The following is a 22,135-nucleotide window of genomic DNA, read 5'->3' as shown; positions in this document are numbered from 1 at the left end:
ATTGTTAGCATATCCAGCCATATAGCTGGATATGCTATATATGAACCGCCTGTCCGTTTTCATCCCATCCGCCAGATGGATGGAAAATAGGACCACCATTCGTCTGGATTTTGCAGGCATGATTGGATCGGATGGCGGCGGCGGCAGTTAGCAGACGTGCCCGCTGACCTCTGCCATCGCCACATAGAGGAGACTGCAAGGTCGGATCAGGTCCTCCTGAAAAACTTGCCAGGTGGATCTGATCATATAGCCGTGTGAAAAGGGCCTTTACTTCAGCTTGTTCAGTTAAGCTTTGACAATAAGCCCCCGTTCACATTGGAGTCTATTGCCGGCAATAGGAGCATCCCAGTCGGTGCAACACTGACTTTGCGGCACCACACTGATTTCCAAAAGCAATTCCTGCACTAATCTTAGCAGCTTTGGGGGGCACTTTCAATAGACAACTGTGCATGAACCCGCACAGACGTCTTTCAAGTCGCCATCAAAGTCTGACTAAAATGCGGCTTTGAAATCGTGCGAGTTCATCTGATTTCAGGTTGGGTTTACACTGGTGCAATGTTAGTCTATGCATGTGATTGACAACGCACTGCTGTGCAGATTAAATGCGATGTCTGTGCGATCCAAATTCAGCCATACAGACATACAGAATGGTGAAGGACCCTTTTTCTTGCTCCGCACTGGAATCCCATGCAATCCGATTCCTGCACCATTTGGCAGTTCGCACTGCGATCTGCGAACCGATCTGGGGGGTGTCATTAACTTTTGTATTGACAGCAGTTCGCATAGGTCAACCTGAACCGCCGGCAGGTGACATTCGATGCGGGATCCCGTACTGGAATTGTGCTGGTTCCCGCATTGCATATATGTGAACCGGGACTCAAAGCTGCGTTCAGTGTGAATGAGGACTCAAACCTGGAAGCTGATTTGGTTTCTACGCACAGCTGCGCCAGATTTTTGCAATCTTCGGTTTTAGTAACTTAACCCCATAGTGACACTTCATTCAAGTCCCGTTGAAATGTTGTTCTGTCCGATGTGGTGCAGAAAAATGCAGACATACATCACAGCGCCATCAAGCCTAACAGTAATCTGCGTTTATCCAGTTCAGAAAAAGCGCCATTACAACCTTTTAGCCGCCAACTTCTTAACAACAAATGATATCATTGGTTGATGAGGAGGACAATGTGCAACTGCACAGCATCCTTGTTTCGTGGGGTGACATTAGCTGAGTGAGGGAAATAAACCGAGGAAGAAGAGAAACATTGGAATACTAGTCAGTAGCAGTGTGCAAATGTGGGTTTGCTTTGGAAGAATAAATCACCGGTAACGTTGGATGTCCTACATCGGTTGTCTGATGTGTTGCTGCATTATTTAAAACTATTTGTTTCGTTTTTTAAATTTTCGAGTGTAAAACGCAGGTCACCATGCACACCTTTTTAAATATAAAGTTTTTTTTTATGCTGTCATATTTTTTACATTTTAAACAATTGCATTATCATTGTTTTTTTTTTTTTTTTTGTTTTTTTGTTTTGTATTGTTTTTTTTATTTTTGTTTGTTTTTTTAAGCTGGCTTCTTATGTAAAAATAATGCATTTCTGATGCAAATGTAAACAAAGCATGTAAAAAAAAATCTCAGGCACAAAAATGGACAGGCCCTGGATATTTTTTGCATGCCATTTATAATGCATGGTTAAGCGATATGTGTTGTTTTTTTTAGCAGAGCCCAGATACAGCCTGTGCGTGTTGACACACGACCCCTGCTTTGCATTGCATCCTCTCGTGTGTGTGTGTGTCACAATACCTTTTATTTAACACAACACTTGTGACACAATAGCAGCTGTGCTGGTTATTTTGCTTTCTCCCCGGGCACGCGTGCATGGGTAGCTATCCTCTTGTCTCGTTTTGGGTGCTGCATTTTTAATGCTGTGGCTGTAACCTCACAGCTCACGAAAGCACCGTGTAGTATTTGAAATGTGTAGTTGGAGGCGGGGGCAGCAGGCCTTGAAGGAGGATAAAGAGAAGCACATACATTATTCATCCATCGCCTGCTCTCACAAGAATCAGCTGGAGGAAGTGAGCTAGGACCACTCTCCTCTCTGCTAACCCTGCTAGATTGCAACAAGCCCGGGCAAGTCAACTTTTTTTTTTTTTTTTCCCCCCACCTCTCCCTCTCCAGGAAAATGTAGGGCAGACAGCAGATGTGCTCCGTCCTCATCCTTTTAGTCGGGATTACTGGAGTCATGCAAGAGGAGGAAGCTCTAATAAGGATACACTGATGCATTCATGCTGGAAAATGAAGCTTCAGGTAGGGGAATGCTTTGTCAGCAGAGAAATCTCTGATTTATTATTTAACTGCTGTCAATTGTATACAAGGATACAACACTCGAAACGCTGCCACTTACCCAAGAGGTTGGCCTGTTTATTACTAGAATGTATTATTAGCAATGTATTACTGTTACTGTTTATCTGCAGTATTGCTGATGACTCCCTATGTTATCATTCAGGTGTATATATAATTTTAATAATGTGTTGTAGCAGAACATCTAGCCCGGTAGGACTTGTTTGTATTTTTAAAGTTGTGTTGGTGAACACCGTAGTCACCTGACTCTCCGACAATACAGGTATCTAGTGTTTTTTGCAGTGTGTACATTAGACTTACAGATTATTTATGTTGCACTGTACGGTAATTGAGAAGAGTCGAGTTCAGCGTTAACACTGTGGGTCCCTGGGGATCCTTCGAGCATCCCCTAACAACATAAACAAAGGCTCTTTGTTCACATCGCTTTGCGCTGCCTGCTTTCGCCCGGCACCAACATGAAATGGTATTGGCAATAGAGAATTTTTCTGCTTTCTTTTGTCTTTATTGTCCTAATTTAACGTGGGCTCTAGCACTTGGCATAGGTGACGAAAGGCACCGGTGATAGGTGAGATGATGCAAAGGTGCATCATGGTTTGCCCGGTGGGACCTGGACTTGTTGTTTGTGCTGTAGATGCTAGTAACCTGGAGGAAAATAATGACATCACTGCAGCACGGAGAAACTGTTGGCTTTGTGTGAAATCCCCAGAGAGAAGCAGAACGATCACATGCTTCGCTGGGGATTAGTGTATGTGCAGAATTGGTGTATATGCCAGGACGCAGGCCCAGAACTGGCACAGTTATGGGCTCTGGAGGACCTCCGATAACCGAGGCCAACACGGCTCACTTCATCTTTCCATTGCAGAATCTAAGCCGTGTCTAGATGCCTACTAAATGACTAGGATTATAGCTGTGGTCCTCACATCTGATGGACAACTGGGAGTTGGGTTTAGCAGGGTTTAGTCATGTCACCTGTTAGGAAATAAATATTGGGACTTCAGTGGTATCAGTTTTCTTTCATTAAAATGATGTTCAGTGCCTGATATCTGTTTAGGAGGCGGATTTCTGAATATTGGAACATAACTGGAGCTCCGAAATCGAGTTACTTTGGCCACCTATAGGAACTTGCTACAGGCTACCTTTTGTGTCTAGCTGTTGTACGTCTGTCTATAAGCTAGGAAAAGCAGTCATTATTTATTACACCCTTTTTTATAGTATGGGGTAATTTGGTACCTTTTGTGTATCTTCAAAATATCAAAAAAATTATTACTGCGCTGTGAAAAAGTGAAGAAATGTATATACAGCATCCAGCAGGGCTGGAGATAAACAGAAAAAAGTGAAAACTAATATAAGTGTGTGTGTATATATGGTATGTATGTATGTATGTATGTGTGTATATATGTATGTATGTATATATAAGATAGTGATACACTTATTATTCATATGTTTAGAATTAATGAGTATAAGTGTATGGTTGTGTGTGTGTGTGTGTGTGTGTGTGTGTATATATAATACACAATCTATCATTTGTATAAAATAACAGTATACATTGTGAACAAATATACCATAAGATAATGACACACTTATTATTATTCATATGTTTATAATTATTATTATTATATTGTGGTATATTTGGTCACAGTTTATTTTATTTATATATATATATATATATATATATATATATATATATATATATATATATATATATATATATATATATATATAATATATATGCGCGCTGCATTTGTGTATCTAGTTGTGCATCAGCCATTCTTTATATTGCATCGGAAAGTTACACAATGCTCTACATACTGTATGTTCACACCAGTCACTGTCCTCAAGGAGCTTACAATCTTAGGTCGTTATTTCACATGCGCAAACAGAAGGCTAATTTAGGCTGGCCATACATTGTACTATTTTTTTCCATTTAGATTTACCAAAACCATATAATATGAGGTGAAACCTAAACATTTTCAGATTGTATATAGTCAAGCAGGCCTTCTAAATGTAATCAAAAAAGAGCATTGTATAATGTATGGAGAGAAGTTACCCATAACAACCAATCAGATTCCAACTGTACATTTTCTCTCAAAAAGGTTTTGTTTGGTTGGTATTGATAACAATTCTATTTGTATTCAGCAGCTGTTCTAGATTTTAGCTTTCTGTTCCTTTTTATAGTTCCTATTGTGATTAGAATGTCATTTAACCTAGTGAGGATAGGAATGGTGAGGATATGTGGAATTGCTTGGCACTCCCTTAGGCCGTGTATATATGTAAATACGTAAAGTACTGCCTATAAATAGAAGCACCCAGGAATCCTACCGGGGATAAACACACAATACAGTCACACTTCCATTAATGGAACGAATCATTGTGGTGGAGGACAATGGACAAAAGAAGAAAAACACAAGTCTGGTATCACTAATCACCTTGTGTCTGTTTCAAGCCGTTATGTGTATCACTACTATTTGTTATAGTGCCTCCTGATCAGATGGTATCTAGGAAAGAAGGTGGGGCTTTATTATGTCAGTTAATTACTCCAAATAAAAATGTAGTATGCATGAATTCACCGGCAGAATAGGAATGTACTGTTCTTTGCATCTAACATGTCCTAAAGCCCGGTACACACTGACAATTTTGTTTTTTTGTTTAACTCGGCAGGCTGAACGAAAAAAAAAAATACTGCCCCCCCACCAGAAGACACCAGTCAGCGCTTACAGCCATTGACTTTGGGCACCAATCAGGTCCTGATCGGCTGCTGCACACGTGGCCGAATGTCGACCAGTTTCCTTTGAACTGGCTGACACTGGCCGATGTTTGGCCAGTGTGTACCAGGATTTAGTTTCGTTTAGAGAATCTAGTTTATGCGTTTGGTGACCCTGGTTCAACCTTACAGCTTTACAAAAGGTAGTATCCATTGTTATTGTGGCCACACACACTTTGACTTTATTATCCAATCCATGTGCAATTCAATCAAAATGATTGAATAGGTAAACAATCGAATAGTCATAACATACCTGGGTGCAGGTGCGGGTCCCCGATTGTAGACTGTGTGCATTAAGGCACACATACCCACACCCACATGGCTGTCAAACTAGGAGCAGCAGTTGTGTCCGTGCAGCTGCTGCATCCCAATTGACGTGAATGGAACTGTTTGCACGCAGATGCACAAGAACACCTGTGCATTTGGTGCAGGTAAATCACATCCCTCATATGGGTGTATGCTTACAGTTATATTTAAAAAAAATGTCATACCTACCTGCTCTGTGCAATGGCTTTGCACAGAGCAGCCCCGATTCTCCTCTTCTCAGGTCCCCCACTGACGCTTTTGGCCCCTTCCCTCCTGCCTAGTTCCCCCAGAGCAAGCCGCTTGCAATGTGGGCACCCAAGCAATGTATTTCCTGAGCTGCAGCTCTGTGTCCATTCACACACAGAACCACAGCTTGGCTCACTGACTGTGATTGGCAGCAGCGGGAGCCAAGGGCTTCTGCTGCTGTCTTAGCCAAGGAGGAGGGAGAGTCCCCGGAGAGGTGAGGCTGTCATGCACATCTCTGGAACGAGATGGGGCTCCTGTAAGTATTAGGAGGGGCTGGGGGTGGGCTGCACAGAGAAAGTTGTACAATCCTAATGCATGGAATGCATGAAGGTAAAAAAAGCTTTTAGAACCACTTTTTGAATGGGGCCTTAACTCAGTTTGATCAAATCTGATCCAAATTGAGTCTAATTGACCAGGGTGGGAAACGATCAATCACTTTGACTTGCTTTGTTTGTGAATATGATTGTGTTTTGAATAATCGGATTATGAGATTACATGGTGGAAACAGAGATACGATCGATAATTTCTGATTATAAGTTTATAAAAGCAGAAGCCCAGGTGCTGGATCAGTAAAAACACACCAACATCTATTTATTAAAACATATCCAGCCTTACACTTAAGCTGATGAGAAGCGGCTCCAGGAATAGAGGTGAAATCCACAGAACACAGCAGGGCACCGGAGGATCGGTGAGTCGATGGATGGTAAGCCAGCCTACCAGGAAATCCAATGGTTTACAATGTCTGCGACAGTTCTCTTGCTGCAGCCAAATTAGCGAGGGATATTGGGGGGGGGGCATACATCTTGAAAAAGGGGTGGAGCTGCAAAATGCGTATGTCCGCCCACGGTCCTTAGCTACTGTCACAGACCTTGCAAACCATTCGGTTTCCTGGCAGCCTGGCTTACCATCCATCGACTCACCGATCCTCCGGTGCCCTGCTGTGTTCAGTAGATTTCACCTCTATTCCTGGAGCTGCTTCTCATCAGTTTAAGTGTAAGTCTGGATATCTTTTAATCTATAAATGTTGGTGCATTTTTACTGATCCAGCACCTGTTTTCTTAAGCCGCGTACACACGGGCGGACTGTATGGCCTACTTAGTCCGTCATACAATCCGACGGACAGTCCGTCATACTTTCGAATGAACGGACTTGACCACACACGGATGCACAAACAGTCCGTCGAAAGCTTGCGCGGTGACGTGTACAGCACGTACGACGGGACTAGAAATAGGAAGTCCAATACACAGCAATGCACCCTTCCGCCGTGTAAATCCTTTCTGAGCATGCGCCATTCTTAGTCCGTCGAACTAGCCTACTGACGAGCGGATTGTCCGCTGAAATCAAAGTATGACGGACAGAATTTCGCAAAATCCGAAATACTTAGTATGCCAGACTGCACGCTGAAAAAGTCCGCTGAAGCCCACACACGAGCGGACTGTCCGCTGAAATGTGTTTCGACGGACTAAGTAGGCCATACAGTCCGCCCGTGTGTACGCGGCATTACATGTTCAATGGATCCTTTCCCTGGTCTGGACTGCCAAGAGCTGCAGATCAGTCTGGCCTCACTACTTTGATGAATTCCGAGTATATTGGTCCCTATTTGCTGTTGGCGATTTAAGTTGTCATCTGCGGATCTTCCATCACCCTTTTACTGCTACCTCCACCTGACCACATGAACGCCACACTCAACAATTCATTGTGAGCGCTTGGTTAGTGGGTACCAGTGATCCAATGTCTTGGCGTTTGTTTTTTCCTACATGTTCAACTGATCTGTCTTCTGGTCCTAACTGCTAAGAGCTGCGGATCAGTCTGGTTTTACTTACTTGCCGAATTTTCTGCATATTGGTCCCCATTTTCTGTTGGTAGTTCAAGTTGTTGTCTGTGGATTTTCCACCACCCTTTTACTGCTACTTACCCTAACCATATGGGTATTTAACAAACAACAATTCATTGTGAGCGCTTGGTCAGTGCGTCTTCAGGCACATGTTAATTATGCTTGTTTAATCTATGATATATAAATTACAATGATCTCTTAGCAATTGATAGAAGTCCACTTCCCTGTGTGTAGCATATTGATAAAATGGGTTGTCAACTATAGATATTGGTGTGTGTAGCCGCTATTAACATCTTAAACACAAACAAAAACAGAGCGCTGGATTCTGCACCCAGAGTTGGCAATCCACATATATACATTCCAGTGAGAGCCCCAAATGTCCAGAAGTTCAAGGTTTTTAATGAAAAAATTGATTCATAGCAGAAAGGCCAACACATTTTGGGGACCAAACACACTCCTCCTTCATCAGGTCTTAGGAATTTTGACTGTTTTTAAAGCTGAATTAAAGTCACTCAGTACAAAATTGCAAGCAGGCAGGCTCTTTATTGCAGAAGAGACATGCCATGTCTCTTTTGCAGTTAAATAAATCTACTTGCTTGCAATCTTCTTTGGAATGTACTTGCCTGTACGCAGTTCAGTTTACATTCCAGTGCAAATCCTACCCAAGTAGTGAAGATGGCTGCAGCCCGACACCTGGGTAGAAGACAGTTGAAGGAGAGATAAATATTGCAGTTTAGTTCCACTTTAACCTCTTCATGCCGGCCAAACGCACATATGCAGCCTCTTGGCGTGGGGTCCTTCACGCCAAGCGGCCACATATATGTGGTCCTGTGTAAACCACTTACCTTGCTTAAAGCTCGCTCTCCGCACGGTAGCCGGCAATTACCGGACAACTGATGCATACTAGCAATTGGGAGCCTTCTGATTATGTAACCGCTATGACAGCCAATCACGGCAGTCACATGACTCGAATGCCCGCCTGAGCCCGAGTTTAGAACCCTTAAAGGGCCAGGAGGAGGCCAGCTAGAAGGGGTTAAACCATCCCAGATAAACAGATACCAAATAGATCTGCACTGTGGTTTACTACTTGGAAAAGTTTCAAGAGGGCAGGTTGGGTTAGTGTTAGTAAATGCAGCATTTAAAAACTCTTCTAAGCAGTAAATCAGAGTGCCGATCTATTAAACATCTCGGACTGTTGGACGTTTGCTTGGCAATCTCATTGGATTGTATGTACTGTATGTGGACCATTAGTATCTTAGCCATAACGCTTTTTTTTTTATCTCTTAGTATTTGATACGGTGTCATCGGGCTCCAAAACTTCCTTTCTGTAACTCTGGTCCAGTGGAAAAGCAGACTATCATTTTTAAAATTGGGAGCTACTGAATCACAAATTAGGATAAAGTATTGCTTTTACCTCCTTTACTAGCAGTGGAGGATCTGCTGTAATAAAGGTCAGAACCTGATTGATACCCTGATAAATGTGTCATCACATCATGCTGGTATACAGCAAAAGAGGACACGCTCTTATGGCCCATTCTCACCTATACTTCTGCGGTAAAGCACACACGTGTAAATGGACTTGGAGAGTTTCTTTTACACTGTAATGCATAGATGTGAACTGGATGATGGAAATAAATGAGTCTGCTAGAAAAGGACAATTGTGTATAGGCCTCTATTGCATCTTGAGAGCCTGTGTTTTTCTGGTTCAGATATTTTCAGCTAGATTATATGGAGAGTGGACATAAACATTTCCTAATGTTTTAACTCTTTTACATGTGCTCATAGATTCATGAGGATCCCATGAAGAGTGTTTTTTGGTTTCTCAATAAGTATTCCAGTTGTCACAGCGCATGCATCACATTTTAATTGTCTCCATTTCGTCTCACCAGATAATGCGCACCAAGCGAGCACACCAAAACTGCAGATAAACCTGTACAATGTTTAGCAGTGGTCCCCCTCTACAGGGTGTATGCTCAATGCCACCATCTTATCTGATGACATAACCCCAGGGGTAGAAATACTAACTAGAGCTTTAAAACCCTCCAGTTTACACTTTCTTGACTTCCACATTTCCAGGGCATTATAATCACTTGAGGAAGTGAGGCAAGAACACCATGCATTTTCATAGTGACTGGTGGCTTTTCTCACCATTCATTTTCTGAATGAATGCCAAGCTTTCTCTGATGTCTCTGATGTGATGTCACTACCCCACTATCCCACCTCACCACCATGTCCAATCAGAGAACATTGTGCATGCATGCAAAGCGTTCTCTAAATGGCACCTGTGCTGAACAGCCGACCTTCTGTATTCACAATACATTAGGCCAGCCACTCAGGAAGGGGACCCGGATGTAAGTGGGGATTACTAGAGTGTCATTGTCTATTTCATTGATTTCCAGCTTCCAGGGGCCAGTTATAGTTTATTTTATACAGTAGTTACAATGTAACTATGTAAAAATATACTATACCTGGAATTCTTCTTTAAAAGAGAAGTGTGGCTTTACAAAAAAAATAAAGTTATACTCACCCTCGGCCCGATGCTTTCTCTTATAAGACCACTGATCGCTCAGTTCTCCCCTTTGCACTGTCAGTCACAAGCTCCCTGCTCTACCCCTCTAGCGCTCACTGGAGCTCTGAGCTGTGGAGGGGAGGTTGAGAGTAACTCACTCAGTCTCCCAGCGGCTCACTGATCGGCTGATCCAGCTGCTGATCCAGGCATGAGGGTGGATACCGGGTGTAAAGTCGGTATCTTTCCCGAGCCTGGACCAGCTTTGTGATGTCAGTAGAAAATGGGTCACAGGAGTGCAGAACGAACTGCACTCCTGTGATCCCCAGGAAATGTATATCCAGAATAGCTTTGGCTATACTTCTTTAAGTATAAAAAGTAGTGTTTCAAAAACACTTAAGTGCATGTCAATGCACATCAACACAATATGCTTTAATGCATGCATTCTTGTATGAATGAGCCCTCAATAACAGCTGAAACTTTACTTCACTTATGCAGAAAGTAATCCCCACTGTATGATATAGGCTCCAAGTACAACGCAGTTTACAAAGCTTAGTGGAAATATTGTTCCTGCTCCTTCCTAAATCAAGTCATATGGCTGGGAAAGGGAGTTTCCAGTTACATAGTCTGTGACTTTACTGTAAAGGTTTGGTTGTTGTTGGATTATTGTATAGCAACAAGGACAGTAGTTGTAGTGATAATTTCAACCCAGCATGGCTTGACTGGACAAAGAGGTCTTAATGGCCATCCATATGATCCTGTATTCTTGCAGAAGTGTACAGAATAATGTTACAATTTTGTGATATGTTGTAATGAAATGGAACATGGATATATGATTTCTCCAGCTAGTTTTCTTGACAAGTGAGATTTTGTAAATGGGCATATTATATAGTCTTGTGTATGATCGATCTGTTATTTGGACTCTATAACTGGCTACAGAGTTAATGTGGACCAACACTTTAATCCATGTACCATGATTGTCACTGGTGAACATCTGATGGCTCTTATGCAGTTCTGTTGTCTGAAGCCTGCCACTACGTAAAATGTGGGCATTTGGATGACCATTTAGAGAATGCACTTTGATTTGTGACCAAACAATTAAATATCTTCCTGATTCAAAATGATTGTAAGTGTACTATAAATGGTTTGTCATTCAACAACCTGCCCAACCGGCAACAGAAAGCTTTCACTGATAATTGAATAGGGTTGTCAGAAAAATGTATTTTACACTATGAAGGAAAATAATTTTGATCAATTTTCCCTTTTAAGGTTGGGTCTCAAGCAGTCAGTTTTGTACCTTTTTATCATTTATATTCTGTAAATTGTTGAATTATGTTAGTAGGCTGTCTGTGTATGGTCACCTGAGAGCTTTTGTAAAAACTTTGATGTGATATTAGAGACCGGATGAGCCGAACACCCCCAGAACTTGCGAACAGAACTGGCACCAGAACTTGCGAACAGGCAAAGAATTCGGACAAACACCGTTAAAGTCTATGGGACACGAACATGAAAAATCAAAATTGCTAATTTTAAAGATTAATATGCAAGTTATTGTCATAAAAAGTGTTTGGGGGCCTGGTTCCTGCTCCAGGGGACATGTATCAATGCAAAAAAAAGTTTTAAAAACTGATGTTTTTTCAAGAGCAGTGATTTTAATAATGCTTAAAATGAAACCATAAAAATGAAATATTCCTTTAAATATCATGCCGTGGGGGGGGACCCTATAGTATGCCTACAATGTGGCACAGTTTTCCCGTGTTTAGAACAGTACCACAGCAAAATGACATTTCAAAAGGAAAAAAAGTAATTTAAAACTGATTGCGGCTATAATAAATTGTCGGGTCTCGGCAATATAGATGAAACTCAATGTAAAAAAATTTTTTTTCTAAATTGCGTGGGGGTCCCCCCAAAATCCATACCATACCCTTATCCGACCACGCATCCTGGCAGGCTGCAGGAAAAGAGGGGGACAAGAGAGCGCCCCTGCCTCCTGAACCGTACCAGGCCACATGCCCTCAACATGGGAAGGATGCTTTGGGGTCCCCCCAAAGCATCTTGTCCCCATGTTTATGGGGACAAAGGCCTCATTCCCACAACCATTGCCCGGCGGTTGTGGTGGTCTGTGGACAGGGGGCTTATCGGAATCTGGAAGCCCCCTTTAACAAGGGGACCCCCAGATCCTACCCCTCCCATGTGAATTGGCAGCGAGTACATTGTACCCCTACCATTTTAGAAAAAAAGTGTTAAAAATAGAAAAAAAGACGAGACACTTTGGCTTATTAAATTGAACACTTATTAAAAAAAAAAAAAAAAAAAATGTACCATGATGTAAATCCATCTCACACCACCCGACGAGCCGTAAAGAAAAAAAGCCACAGCAGCTCCTTCCCCACGGGAGGCTGCCACTGAGACGATTCTTCTTTTCTGTTATATAGCTGAGGGCGGGGCAACTCTGTGACGTAAATGGGTGACCCTGCTCAGGGTTCCCCTTAATATCCATACCAGATCTGAAGGGCCTGGTATGGAGTTTGGGGGGACCCACACGCAATTTTCTATTTTTTTGGTTTGGGATTCCCCTTAAACTTTTTTTTTTTTTTTTTATTTTTTTTTTTTGCATTGATACATGTCCCCTGGGGCAGGCCCGGGATCCCCAAACACTTTTATGACAATAAGTTGCATATAAACCTTTAAAATGAGCACTTTTGGTTTTTCATGTTAGTGTCCCATAGAGTTTAATGGTGTTCCGCGGCTTTTCAAATTTCCCGCGAACACCGCATAATGTTCACTTTTCGGCGAACTGGTGAACACTCCACGTTCAAGTCGAACTTACGTTCGACTCAAACATCTGGCTCATCCCTATTAGTGACAAGATAAAGACTTCTACTAATTTTTAGACTAAATTTTACAATAATTTTACTTGAACATGAATAGTATGAAACATAAGAATACTAAACAGATATCAATAAACTGGATATTTATTTTAGTGTGTGTTGTAAAGTAAGTGAGATTATTGTAAGCATGGTATGCAGATGGTAGAGTACTTTCTCCTACGTAAGCTGTGCCTCCGTTCAGGCGCTTCTTGCCAACTCGTGCTTCTGTTCTCAAATTTCTTGGCTGAATTTATTGGCGTGGAGGTGAGCACTTTGCCTGTCAGTCCTTCTATTTACAGTCCCTATGGCAAAGCTGAGAGGCTTGTTGAATCATCGTGGTATAGACGTCCTGGCAGAATGGCGTTTGGATGGTGTCAATAGAACACGAGTCGATTCCTAATGCATTGTTTGTAAAGATAGCAAGACTTTGTATACCTTGTCATTTACATAATTAGCTTTACATACAGGAAATCGTTTGATCAGCCAATCTGAATCCAAATGCTTTAGCATTTTCTAGTATTTTAATACATATGTAACTGTAGTTTATGGCCTTTTTTTATTTTTTTATTTTTTTTTTATTGTAAAACTTTTTTTCTGTTTACTCGTTTTCCCAGTATTGTAATTTGTATCTCTGAATTTTTAAAATAGTTAATGTATTTCAAGCATGAAATGCTTCTCAAATGTCAGATTTGCGATATGTTTTTTTTTACATCGACATACTATACAATGAAGCAGCGTATAATACAGAATAAAAAGTGCTTGAAAAGGATCTTCCTCAAGGGAATCTTGTTCATGAAAAATATTGTCAACTGGTCAGCCTTGCATTCCAGTAATACCAATGTACCAAAACCTCGTTGTTTTTTTTTTTGTTTTTTTTTGTTTTTTTGGGGGGGGTGGGGGGGGGGTTTGTTTTGTTTTTTAAACCAGAGACCATTTTGCATCGGTATACAAGAGAATAAACTATAGCTTCCCGCAAAGTGCAGAAACATATTTTTTTGTGTGTTTACAGGCACACACCCTTGCTTTGTGTGTCCGCTTCCCTGAACTTCCAGTTGGAGAAGCACACCCTCTGAACATCACCTGTCACAAATCTCAGGACTACATGTTCCATTATTCTTTGTGCCAGCGCATATAGGTGTCCTTGCATTCATAAGATTTGTCCAACATGGGGACGGTGCCTGCGTTTTGGCACAGGACTTTAAGGACCACAAGGAGTATTAGGACTACATACACGAGGCATGCCTCTGTTTTTTTCCAAGGTAATTATGGGCATCTGCAGGTAGGGGTAAGGGGGGGGGGGTCAAAAGTGTGCACAATCAGTGTATCTGGGTGTATGGGGGGTGTAATGTATCTGGGTGTATGGGGGGTGTAATGTATCTGGGTGTATGGGGGGTGTAATGTATCTGGGTGTATCTGTACTGCAGTCTCTGACCGTGATAATGACAGTCAAAAAGGGGCGGAGCAGGGGTGACCTTAAAATGATGCCCCCCCCCCTGAAATGAGATCTGTGGGCGCTCATGAAGGGAAGCGATTGACAATGGCTCTTGAGGCATTACCTCAGAAGCTGCTGACATTCACTTCCCTTGGAGGAGGAGTCGAGGAATACCTTCTGTGTGTTGTCCTCCTGGGTTGTCTGTGAAAGTCGATGCAGGCAGCATTCACTTGTAGTCCAATTCCAAGAGAACATATGAAAAGGTAGCTCTATAGGAAAGGAGGCACACTGAAGCAGGAAAGGGGGGCCAGCTCTACCTGAAATTGGGGGGGGGGGGCAACTTTAACACATCAAGAAGCAGCAGTCATTGTAAATTTTTACCTCGGCAGTAGAAATTGCAACACAAATAAAGGCTTTAATATCACTTGAAGTGTATATCGATGTGTTCAGTCACTTTATGGTGGTAGCCTGCTGAAAAAGCCTGAGTTTACACAATGTTAGAGTGGAAATGGTCATACAGCCAAGGGCGATCTCATGCTGAGGTGGTGCAGCCATGGGATGGTTGATGGACAGATATCTCACTGTCAATTTCTTATGGTGAAACACCTGCTTTTATGTGGTTCTAAAGGCAGAACATGTTTTACCTTAATGCAATCCCCCCCCCGTGTCCTATCTCGATCCGGTGCTGTGATTAACTGCAGTGGCACCAGTTTCTTTCACTTGTTGCAGCAGTGGGAGCTATTGGCTCCTGCTACTGTCAGTCATATCCTGTGAGGAGGAATCGGGAGGGGTGTGGCCAAGCCGCATTGTGATTGTGTGTGTCAATGGACGCACACAGCCTGGCTTGGAAGCGAGCCTACGTGTGCACCCCATAGCAAAAGACATGCTATGGTGGCGTACACAGAAGTGGAGAGGCCTAGAGCACCAGTGGTGGACCCTAGAAGAAGAGGTTCGGGGCCGAGGAGGTAAATATAACATTTGTTTTTTTTTTAAAACAATTGAAACCTTTATAACCACTTTAAATATATTAAAGCGTATTAGTCTTTAGTTGTGGTGGCTGCGTTGGTCTTTAGTTCCTTCCCCCATCTTTATTTTCACCTAGTTATTCTGCCAAAAACATACTTTTTGACAACACTCGCTGTACTCACTATCTATGGAGAAGCAATGTTGTCGCCCTAGGACAGGAGGTGTTTACAGAACACCTCCCTGTTACCTCTACTCCATAACATAAAGGGGAGGGTTAATGTAGACCACAGAGATCACTTGTAACAATCTATCATATCACCGAAAGTTATCAGCTCACAAGATGTTCAGAAAGAACTGCAGCTATAACGAAACACTTTCTCTGGAATTTTCAACAAAGCAAATAAGAAACGCTCACTGTTCAGCTGACCATACATGGGTCAAAGTTCAGCAGGTATCATCCAGATATTAATCCATGTATGGGCAGGCTGGTTGTACATAAGTTGATCTATTGATTGACTTGTAGACAGCCAGTCTGTTGAGTTTTTCCTTATCGATCAATACTGCCGGCTAAAGAGGCAACAGTGATCACTGAATTGTGGCTGCTGGGAAGACTCCCTGCTGTCAGAATACAAAGGCTCAGTGGGGAGGATTCCTCCATCCATATCAAGTGTGTGGATGGGGGAATCGGGTCTTTTTTTTTTTTTTTTTTTTTTTTATGCAACCCACTGGTTGAACGAAGAAAAAAAAATATATAGACAGCTTTAAAGTTTACATTTACTTTAAGCAAACTATAGATCTCAGATGGCAGTCAGACATTTTTCATTGGAATGATAAAACTATCCGATTGCCCGAGTGTGTGTGAGAGGGTAGCATGGGCAGACATAACTGACACTGTTATTTCAGGGAACCAACAATGATCGGGTAATAAATCTAAACTGGCCAATCACTAGTCCCCCGAGAATGATTTGTTGGATTTATGCCTTTACCCACACACAGACCGCCAACCAATCTGGCCAGATTAATATGTTGCATTTTGCACTCTATAAGGGTTCATCAGTTTAAACAAATAGTATTAATCCAAATCCTTTTTGTACATGGTTACCCCCCTGACCTTATCACTGCCTGTCCTTTAAATTACTTCAACCTGCCCCCCCCCCCCCCCCCCGTTATGTCCCTTGTGACTTTACCGTGTAGCACTCCAGGCCATCTGTGCCCATCAGTGTAATTGCAGGGACTGATGTAACCTACCATTTCCTCCCCACAGTGTCCACCTTGTGAGATGCCTGCAGACTCTGGAGCAGCCGTCTCCCAGTTGTCCCTACTGTCATTCCATTTAACCCATCTTGTGGCAGGATCATTGCAAACTGTCACATCATTGACAATTCTATTTAATTTCAAGTCTACTCATTGCAGTACTGTAATTAAAATAATTGTGACCATTAAATTTTTTTTTTTTTTTAAATGTGGATGCAGAAGCTTATTCTGTAATTATGAGAATAAATATGAATGAATGGACCATTTCTCCCTTTTCTTTTTTTTTCTTATTTTTCATGTTGGTGCTTTAGGCCTCATGCACTATGGACATTAAAATAACGTTATAAAAACGCCAGTAGCTTTGCAGTGAGTTTCAACGTTTTTGCAATAGTGGTTTTTAGCATTTTTACTTTTTGATCAATTAAAAAAAAAAAAAAAAAGTCACGCTAGCAGGCACGTTTTTGCGAGTTTATCAGTGTTTTTTGGCATTAAACTATTTTTACAACTCCTCTCAGAACCCACTAGTTTTGGGAGTTTTTTAAAGCCAAAAAATGCCTCAGCCAAAAACTACTGAACACCCAATGTGTGCATGGATACATAGGATAACATGATGGGGAGTTTGACTGTAGAAAAAAACATCTGAAGCCAAAAACGGCTGCTGTAAAACGTCCAAAAGCGTCCAGTGTGCATGAGGCCTAGTTGGACCAGTGAGTATTATGTGAGCTTCGTTTTTATATTTAATAATGAAGTATTCAAGATGGTGGCCCTATTAGGTATTAACTAGGCTGTTCTATATTACAAAAAGGATATGCTTCTCTACATCGTTTTCTAGATAAATACTTCAGAAAACATTTTCAGGACGTTTGTCAGTATTACATTTTTTTTTTTTTTTTGCAACTTTCAGTTATTGATAAACCCATAGGGAACCTAACTCTTCCTCTAAGATAGTCAATGTAATCAGTTACGCCCTGTTTCAGAAGAGTTTCGCAATCTTGTTTTTAATACGGGGGTTAGAAATTGTGAAACATGTGAACTCTGGTCCAACATTTAACAGCAAAGCTTTTTATTCTGCACATTTTAATGATTATACCACAAAGTGGTAAATTTTGGGGCTTTAAAATGGTCAGTAGTGTCTCTAATGGCAGTCAGGAGATTGATAGACATCTAAACAATGGATGTGATGCATTAAAATGTGTTTTAAATCTAAAAATCTAAATTATATGAATTGGAGGGTGTTGTCCTTTAAACCAGTAAAGTATAACATTTTGTTGTTTCACATTGCAATGTATTCAATATATTCTATGAATCATGCCGCTGTGAGAATGCCACCTCCTTTTTTAAAGTGACAGCGCTCATTGCACTGCCTTCAGTCTAAACAATCCTACAGATAGACTAGAACTGTACATGCCAAAACACACTGTGCCAGCAAGTACCACTGTTATCCCCACTGAAAAGCCGTCCATTATTTTATATGTCCTGTATGGTGGAAATGATGAGCCACTGATGCTTTATTCCTTACCCTTTGCCCTGCAAATAAGGGAGCAGTCACGTGGGTGCCACAAAAAGGTGCTAAAAAGGTATTTAGGTGCCTTTTTTAAGTGTACCTTACTCAGCATTGCTCTATTACTTCACAATACTGTCTTTCTTTGTTTCGTTTAGCCTTCACGTCATTGTTAATGGTTAGTAACGATGCGATAAGTGTCATCTCAAGTGTTATTGTCAATGAATACATTATGTGGCAATACTGTACTATTCATCAAAGAGTTAAGAGTTTAAAGGGGTTACGTTGATCAACTTAACTGCCCCTTGGTAAGGAAAGATAAACTGCTACACCTACCCCATGAACTGCCAAGTCCTTTGAACCCCCTACCACGGCACACAAAAGGTTAAAAATAGAAAAAGTCACTGTTTTAAATATCAGGGGTAAAGTTTATTGCAGTGATTGTCAAATCATCAGCTGAAGGGAGCCTCAAATGCAGCCCCTGACATCACCAAAGGGCCACTCGTAATGTTCAATATATGTAACGCTTGAGAGGACTGTCATAAACTGCAGACCTAATAAAGGACAATAAAAAACAAACCGTAGGTGCACCCAGGTGGATTGGCCTCCACTCGAGGAATAAAAAAAAGAAACTGAGCCCAATCTGAAAAAGTCCATCCACTTGGACAAGCTGATCCAAGGTCAGAAGAAAGCTCTGTGTACCCAACCAAGGGAGGAAACGCACCTCTAAGTGCAGTAGGACCAAATCATTTAAAAAAAAAAACCCACCTAGGGCCGCTCATATGTTAAAATCAAGTCTGTTTGATGATTTTAACATGTGAGGAGTGGCCCTAGTTGGGTTTTAATAAAATAGTTTAGACCTAATACAGGAAATAAGGGGCAGAGAGCGTGGACATGCTACATTTTTGGCTGGGGATATGCTGCAGAAGACGATACAAAACTGGGAACATGTTACATGCCACCAGAATGTTTGGGTGCATTTATAAAGCATTAGTAATTTCTCTTTTAAGAGCAGAAGTTGTTCATTGCTCAGAAAGATTTTCCAGTATATTGAAAAATTTCTGAAACAGTTATGAGCACTCACAAATGCTCACTATCTTAACTGATCCAATGCATTACTTGTAAAAATCAATCCATGTGTATCTGTACTTGGCTGTATCCATAGATACTAGGGTCTCTAGAATTGATTGTTTCAGCACAGAAGATTTTGCCAATGTCGTAATTTTGTTTAAATTATAATACAGGATTTATATAGCGCCAACCATTTGCGCAACACTTTACAACATGAGGGCAGACAGCATAGTTACAATACAATTCAATACTGGAGGAATCATTGGGCCCTGCTTGTTGGCGCATACAATCTAGGAGGGAGGGTCAAGTGATACAAAAGGTAATAGCTGTGGGGTAGAAGGTGATTGAGAAAATTAAAGTACAGTTGTGTGAATGTAGGATAGGTTTCTCTGAAGCAAACGAGTAGTAGATAATCAGACAGATTGGTGTAGGGAGTTCCATAGGATGGGAGAGGCTCAGGAAAAGTCCTGGAGGTGAGAATGGGAGGAGGTGACAAGGGAGCTAGAGAGCTGGAGGTCTTGGGACGAAAAGAATGATCAGCTTGGTATTTTGAGTCTAGGTTAGTGATGTAGCTGGGAGTAGAGTTGTGGATGGCTTTGTAAGTTGTTGTTAGTATTTTGAATCGGATTTGTTGAGTGAGTGGGAGCCAATGGAGGGATTGACACAGAGGAGTAGCAGACACTGAGCAGTTGGTAAAATGAATGAGCAAGGCAACAGCTTTCATAACGGACTGAAGGGGGGGATAGTCTATGTACAAGTAGGCCAATGAGGAGGACGTTGCAGTAGTCGAGGTGGTAGGTGACCAGGGAGTGAATTAGGAGCTTAGCTGTGTCGTTGGTTAGAAAGAGACGTATTTTAGAGATTTTGAGGAGGTTGAGGTGGCAAGATTTGGACAGTGAATGGATGTGGGGCCAAAAGGCTATATCAGAATCCAGGATTATACCTAAACCATGGCATGCGGGGATAGGCTGATAGTTGTGCCATTGAGAGATCAGGGGAAGGGGCACGTGGGGGAGGAAAAATTATGAGCTCTGTTTAGGATAGATTGAGTTTGAGGAAGTGGTGTGACATCCAGGCTGATATGTCTGTTAGAAAATTAGTGATGCATGAGGAGACTGATGGAGTGAGCTGAGGGGTAGAGAGATAAATGTAGGTGTTGTTGGCATAGAGATGGTATTAGAAGCCATGTGATGCTATCAGCTGACCCATATATACTTGAGTGTAATACAATATGTAGCAGTGAGTGGACACTACCAGCATATAACTTACCGAGGTGGCTTTTAGAAACCACTAGGAGCAAGCATAGGTTGGCTTCTATTGGATATCCACTGATAGTATGGTGTTTGTAAATTGTGTGACCAAACCAGTTTTTGGCTTCTAAAATCAGTTCAGTTTTGTGCGAGAGCAGCAGTTTTCAGTACGTTTTATCACATACAGTGCCTTGCGAAAGTATTCGGCCCCCTTGAACTTTTCAACCTTTTGCCACATTTCAGGCTTCAAACATAAAGATATAATATTTTTATTTTTTGTGAAGAATCACCAACAAGTGGGACACAATTGTGAAGTGGAACGAAATCTATTGGATTTTTGAAACTTTAACTAATAAAAAAATGAAAAATGGGGCGTGCAAAATTATTCGGCCCCCTTGCGTTAATACTTTGTAGAGCCACCTTTTGCTGCGTTTACAGCTGCAAGTCGCTTGGGGTATGTCTCTATCAGTTTTGCACATCGAGAGACTGAAATTCTTGCCAATTCTTCCTTGCAAAACAGCTCGAGCTCAGTGAGGTTGGATGGAGAGCGTTTGTGAACAGCAGTTTTCAGCTCTTTCCACAGATTCTCGATTGGATTCAGGTCTGGACTTTGACTTGGCCATTCTAACACCTGGATACGTGTGAACCATTCCTTTGTAGATTTTGCTGTATGTTTGGGATCATTGTCTTGTTGGAAGATAAATCTCCGTCCCAGTTTCAGGTCTTTTGCAGACTCCAACAGGTTTTCATCCAGAATGGTCCTGTATTTGGCTGCATCCATCTTCCCCTCAATTTTAACCATCTTCCCTGTCCCTGCTGAAGAAAAGCAGGCCCAAACCATGATGCTGCCACCACGTTTGACAGTGGGGATGGTGTGTTGAGGGTGATGAGCTGTGTTGCTTTTACGCCAAACATATCGCTTTGCATTGTGGGCAGAAAGTTCGATTTTGATTTCATCTGACCAGAGCACCTTCTTCCACATGTTTGGTGTGTCTCCCAGGTGGCTTGTGGTAAACTTTAGATGAGACTTTTTATGGATATCTTTGAGAAATGGCTTTCTTATTGCCACTCTTCCATGAAGGCCAGATTTGTGCAGTGTACGACTGATTGTTGTCCTATGGACAGACTCTCCCACCTCAGCTGTAGTTCTCTGCAGTTCATCCAGAGTGATCATGGGCCTCTTGGCTGCATCTCTGATCAGTCTTCTCCTTGTCTGAGCTGAAAGTTTAGAGGGACGGCCAGGTCTTGGTAGATTTTCAGTGGTCTGATACTCCTTCCATTTCAAAATGATCGCTTTCACAGTGCTCCTTGGGATGTTTATAGCTTGGGAAATCTTTTTGTATCCAAATCCGGCTTTAAACTTCTCCACAACAGTATTACGGACCTGCCTGGTGTGTTCCTTGGTCTTCATGATGCTCTCTGCGCTTTCAACAGAACCCTGAGACTATCACAGAGCAGGTACATTTATACAGAGACTTGATTACACACAGGTGGATTCTATTTATCACCATCAGTCATTTAGGACAACATTGGATCATTCAGAGATCCTCGCTGGACTTCTGGAGTGAGTTTTCTGCACTGAAAGTAAAGGGGCCGAATAATTTTGCACGCACCACTTTTCAGTTTTTTATTTGCTAAAAAAGTTTAAATTATCCAATAGATTTTGATCGACTTCACAATTGTGTCCCACTTGGTGATTCTTCACAAAAAATAAAAATGTTATATCTTTGTTTGAAGCCTGAAATGTGGCAAAAGTTCAAGGGGGCTGAATACTTTCGCAAG

At 41.7% G+C, this 22,135-nt stretch overlaps 1 protein-coding gene across 4 annotated transcripts in view; it reads left to right on the top strand.

Annotated features, from left to right (window-relative positions):
* Positions 1-22,135, top strand: part of MARCHF8 (membrane associated ring-CH-type finger 8) — a 385,964-nt gene that overhangs the window by 263,584 nt on the left and 100,245 nt on the right. The window contains exon 1 of one of the 4 annotated variants that reach the window (XM_077454378.1): positions 1,864-2,302. The exons of the other annotated variants lie outside the window; for them this stretch is intronic. Within the exon in view, the coding sequence (XP_077310504.1) occupies positions 2,273-2,302 (30 nt within the window). The 5' untranslated portion in view covers positions 1,864-2,272. Of the gene's footprint in view, positions 1-1,863; positions 2,303-22,135 lie in introns of those variants that run through there. 4 annotated transcript variants of the gene reach the window in all.

Source organism: Lithobates pipiens, unplaced genomic scaffold, assembly GCF_037356315.1.
Source record: "Lithobates pipiens isolate NorthernLeopardFrog02 unplaced genomic scaffold, aLitPip1_a1.2 Scaffold_25, whole genome shotgun sequence".
NCBI classification, from domain to species: Eukaryota; Metazoa; Chordata; class Amphibia; order Anura; family Ranidae; genus Lithobates; species Lithobates pipiens.
The sequence above is the reverse complement of the archived record's forward strand: the minus strand, read 5'-3'. Positions and strand labels throughout refer to the sequence as shown.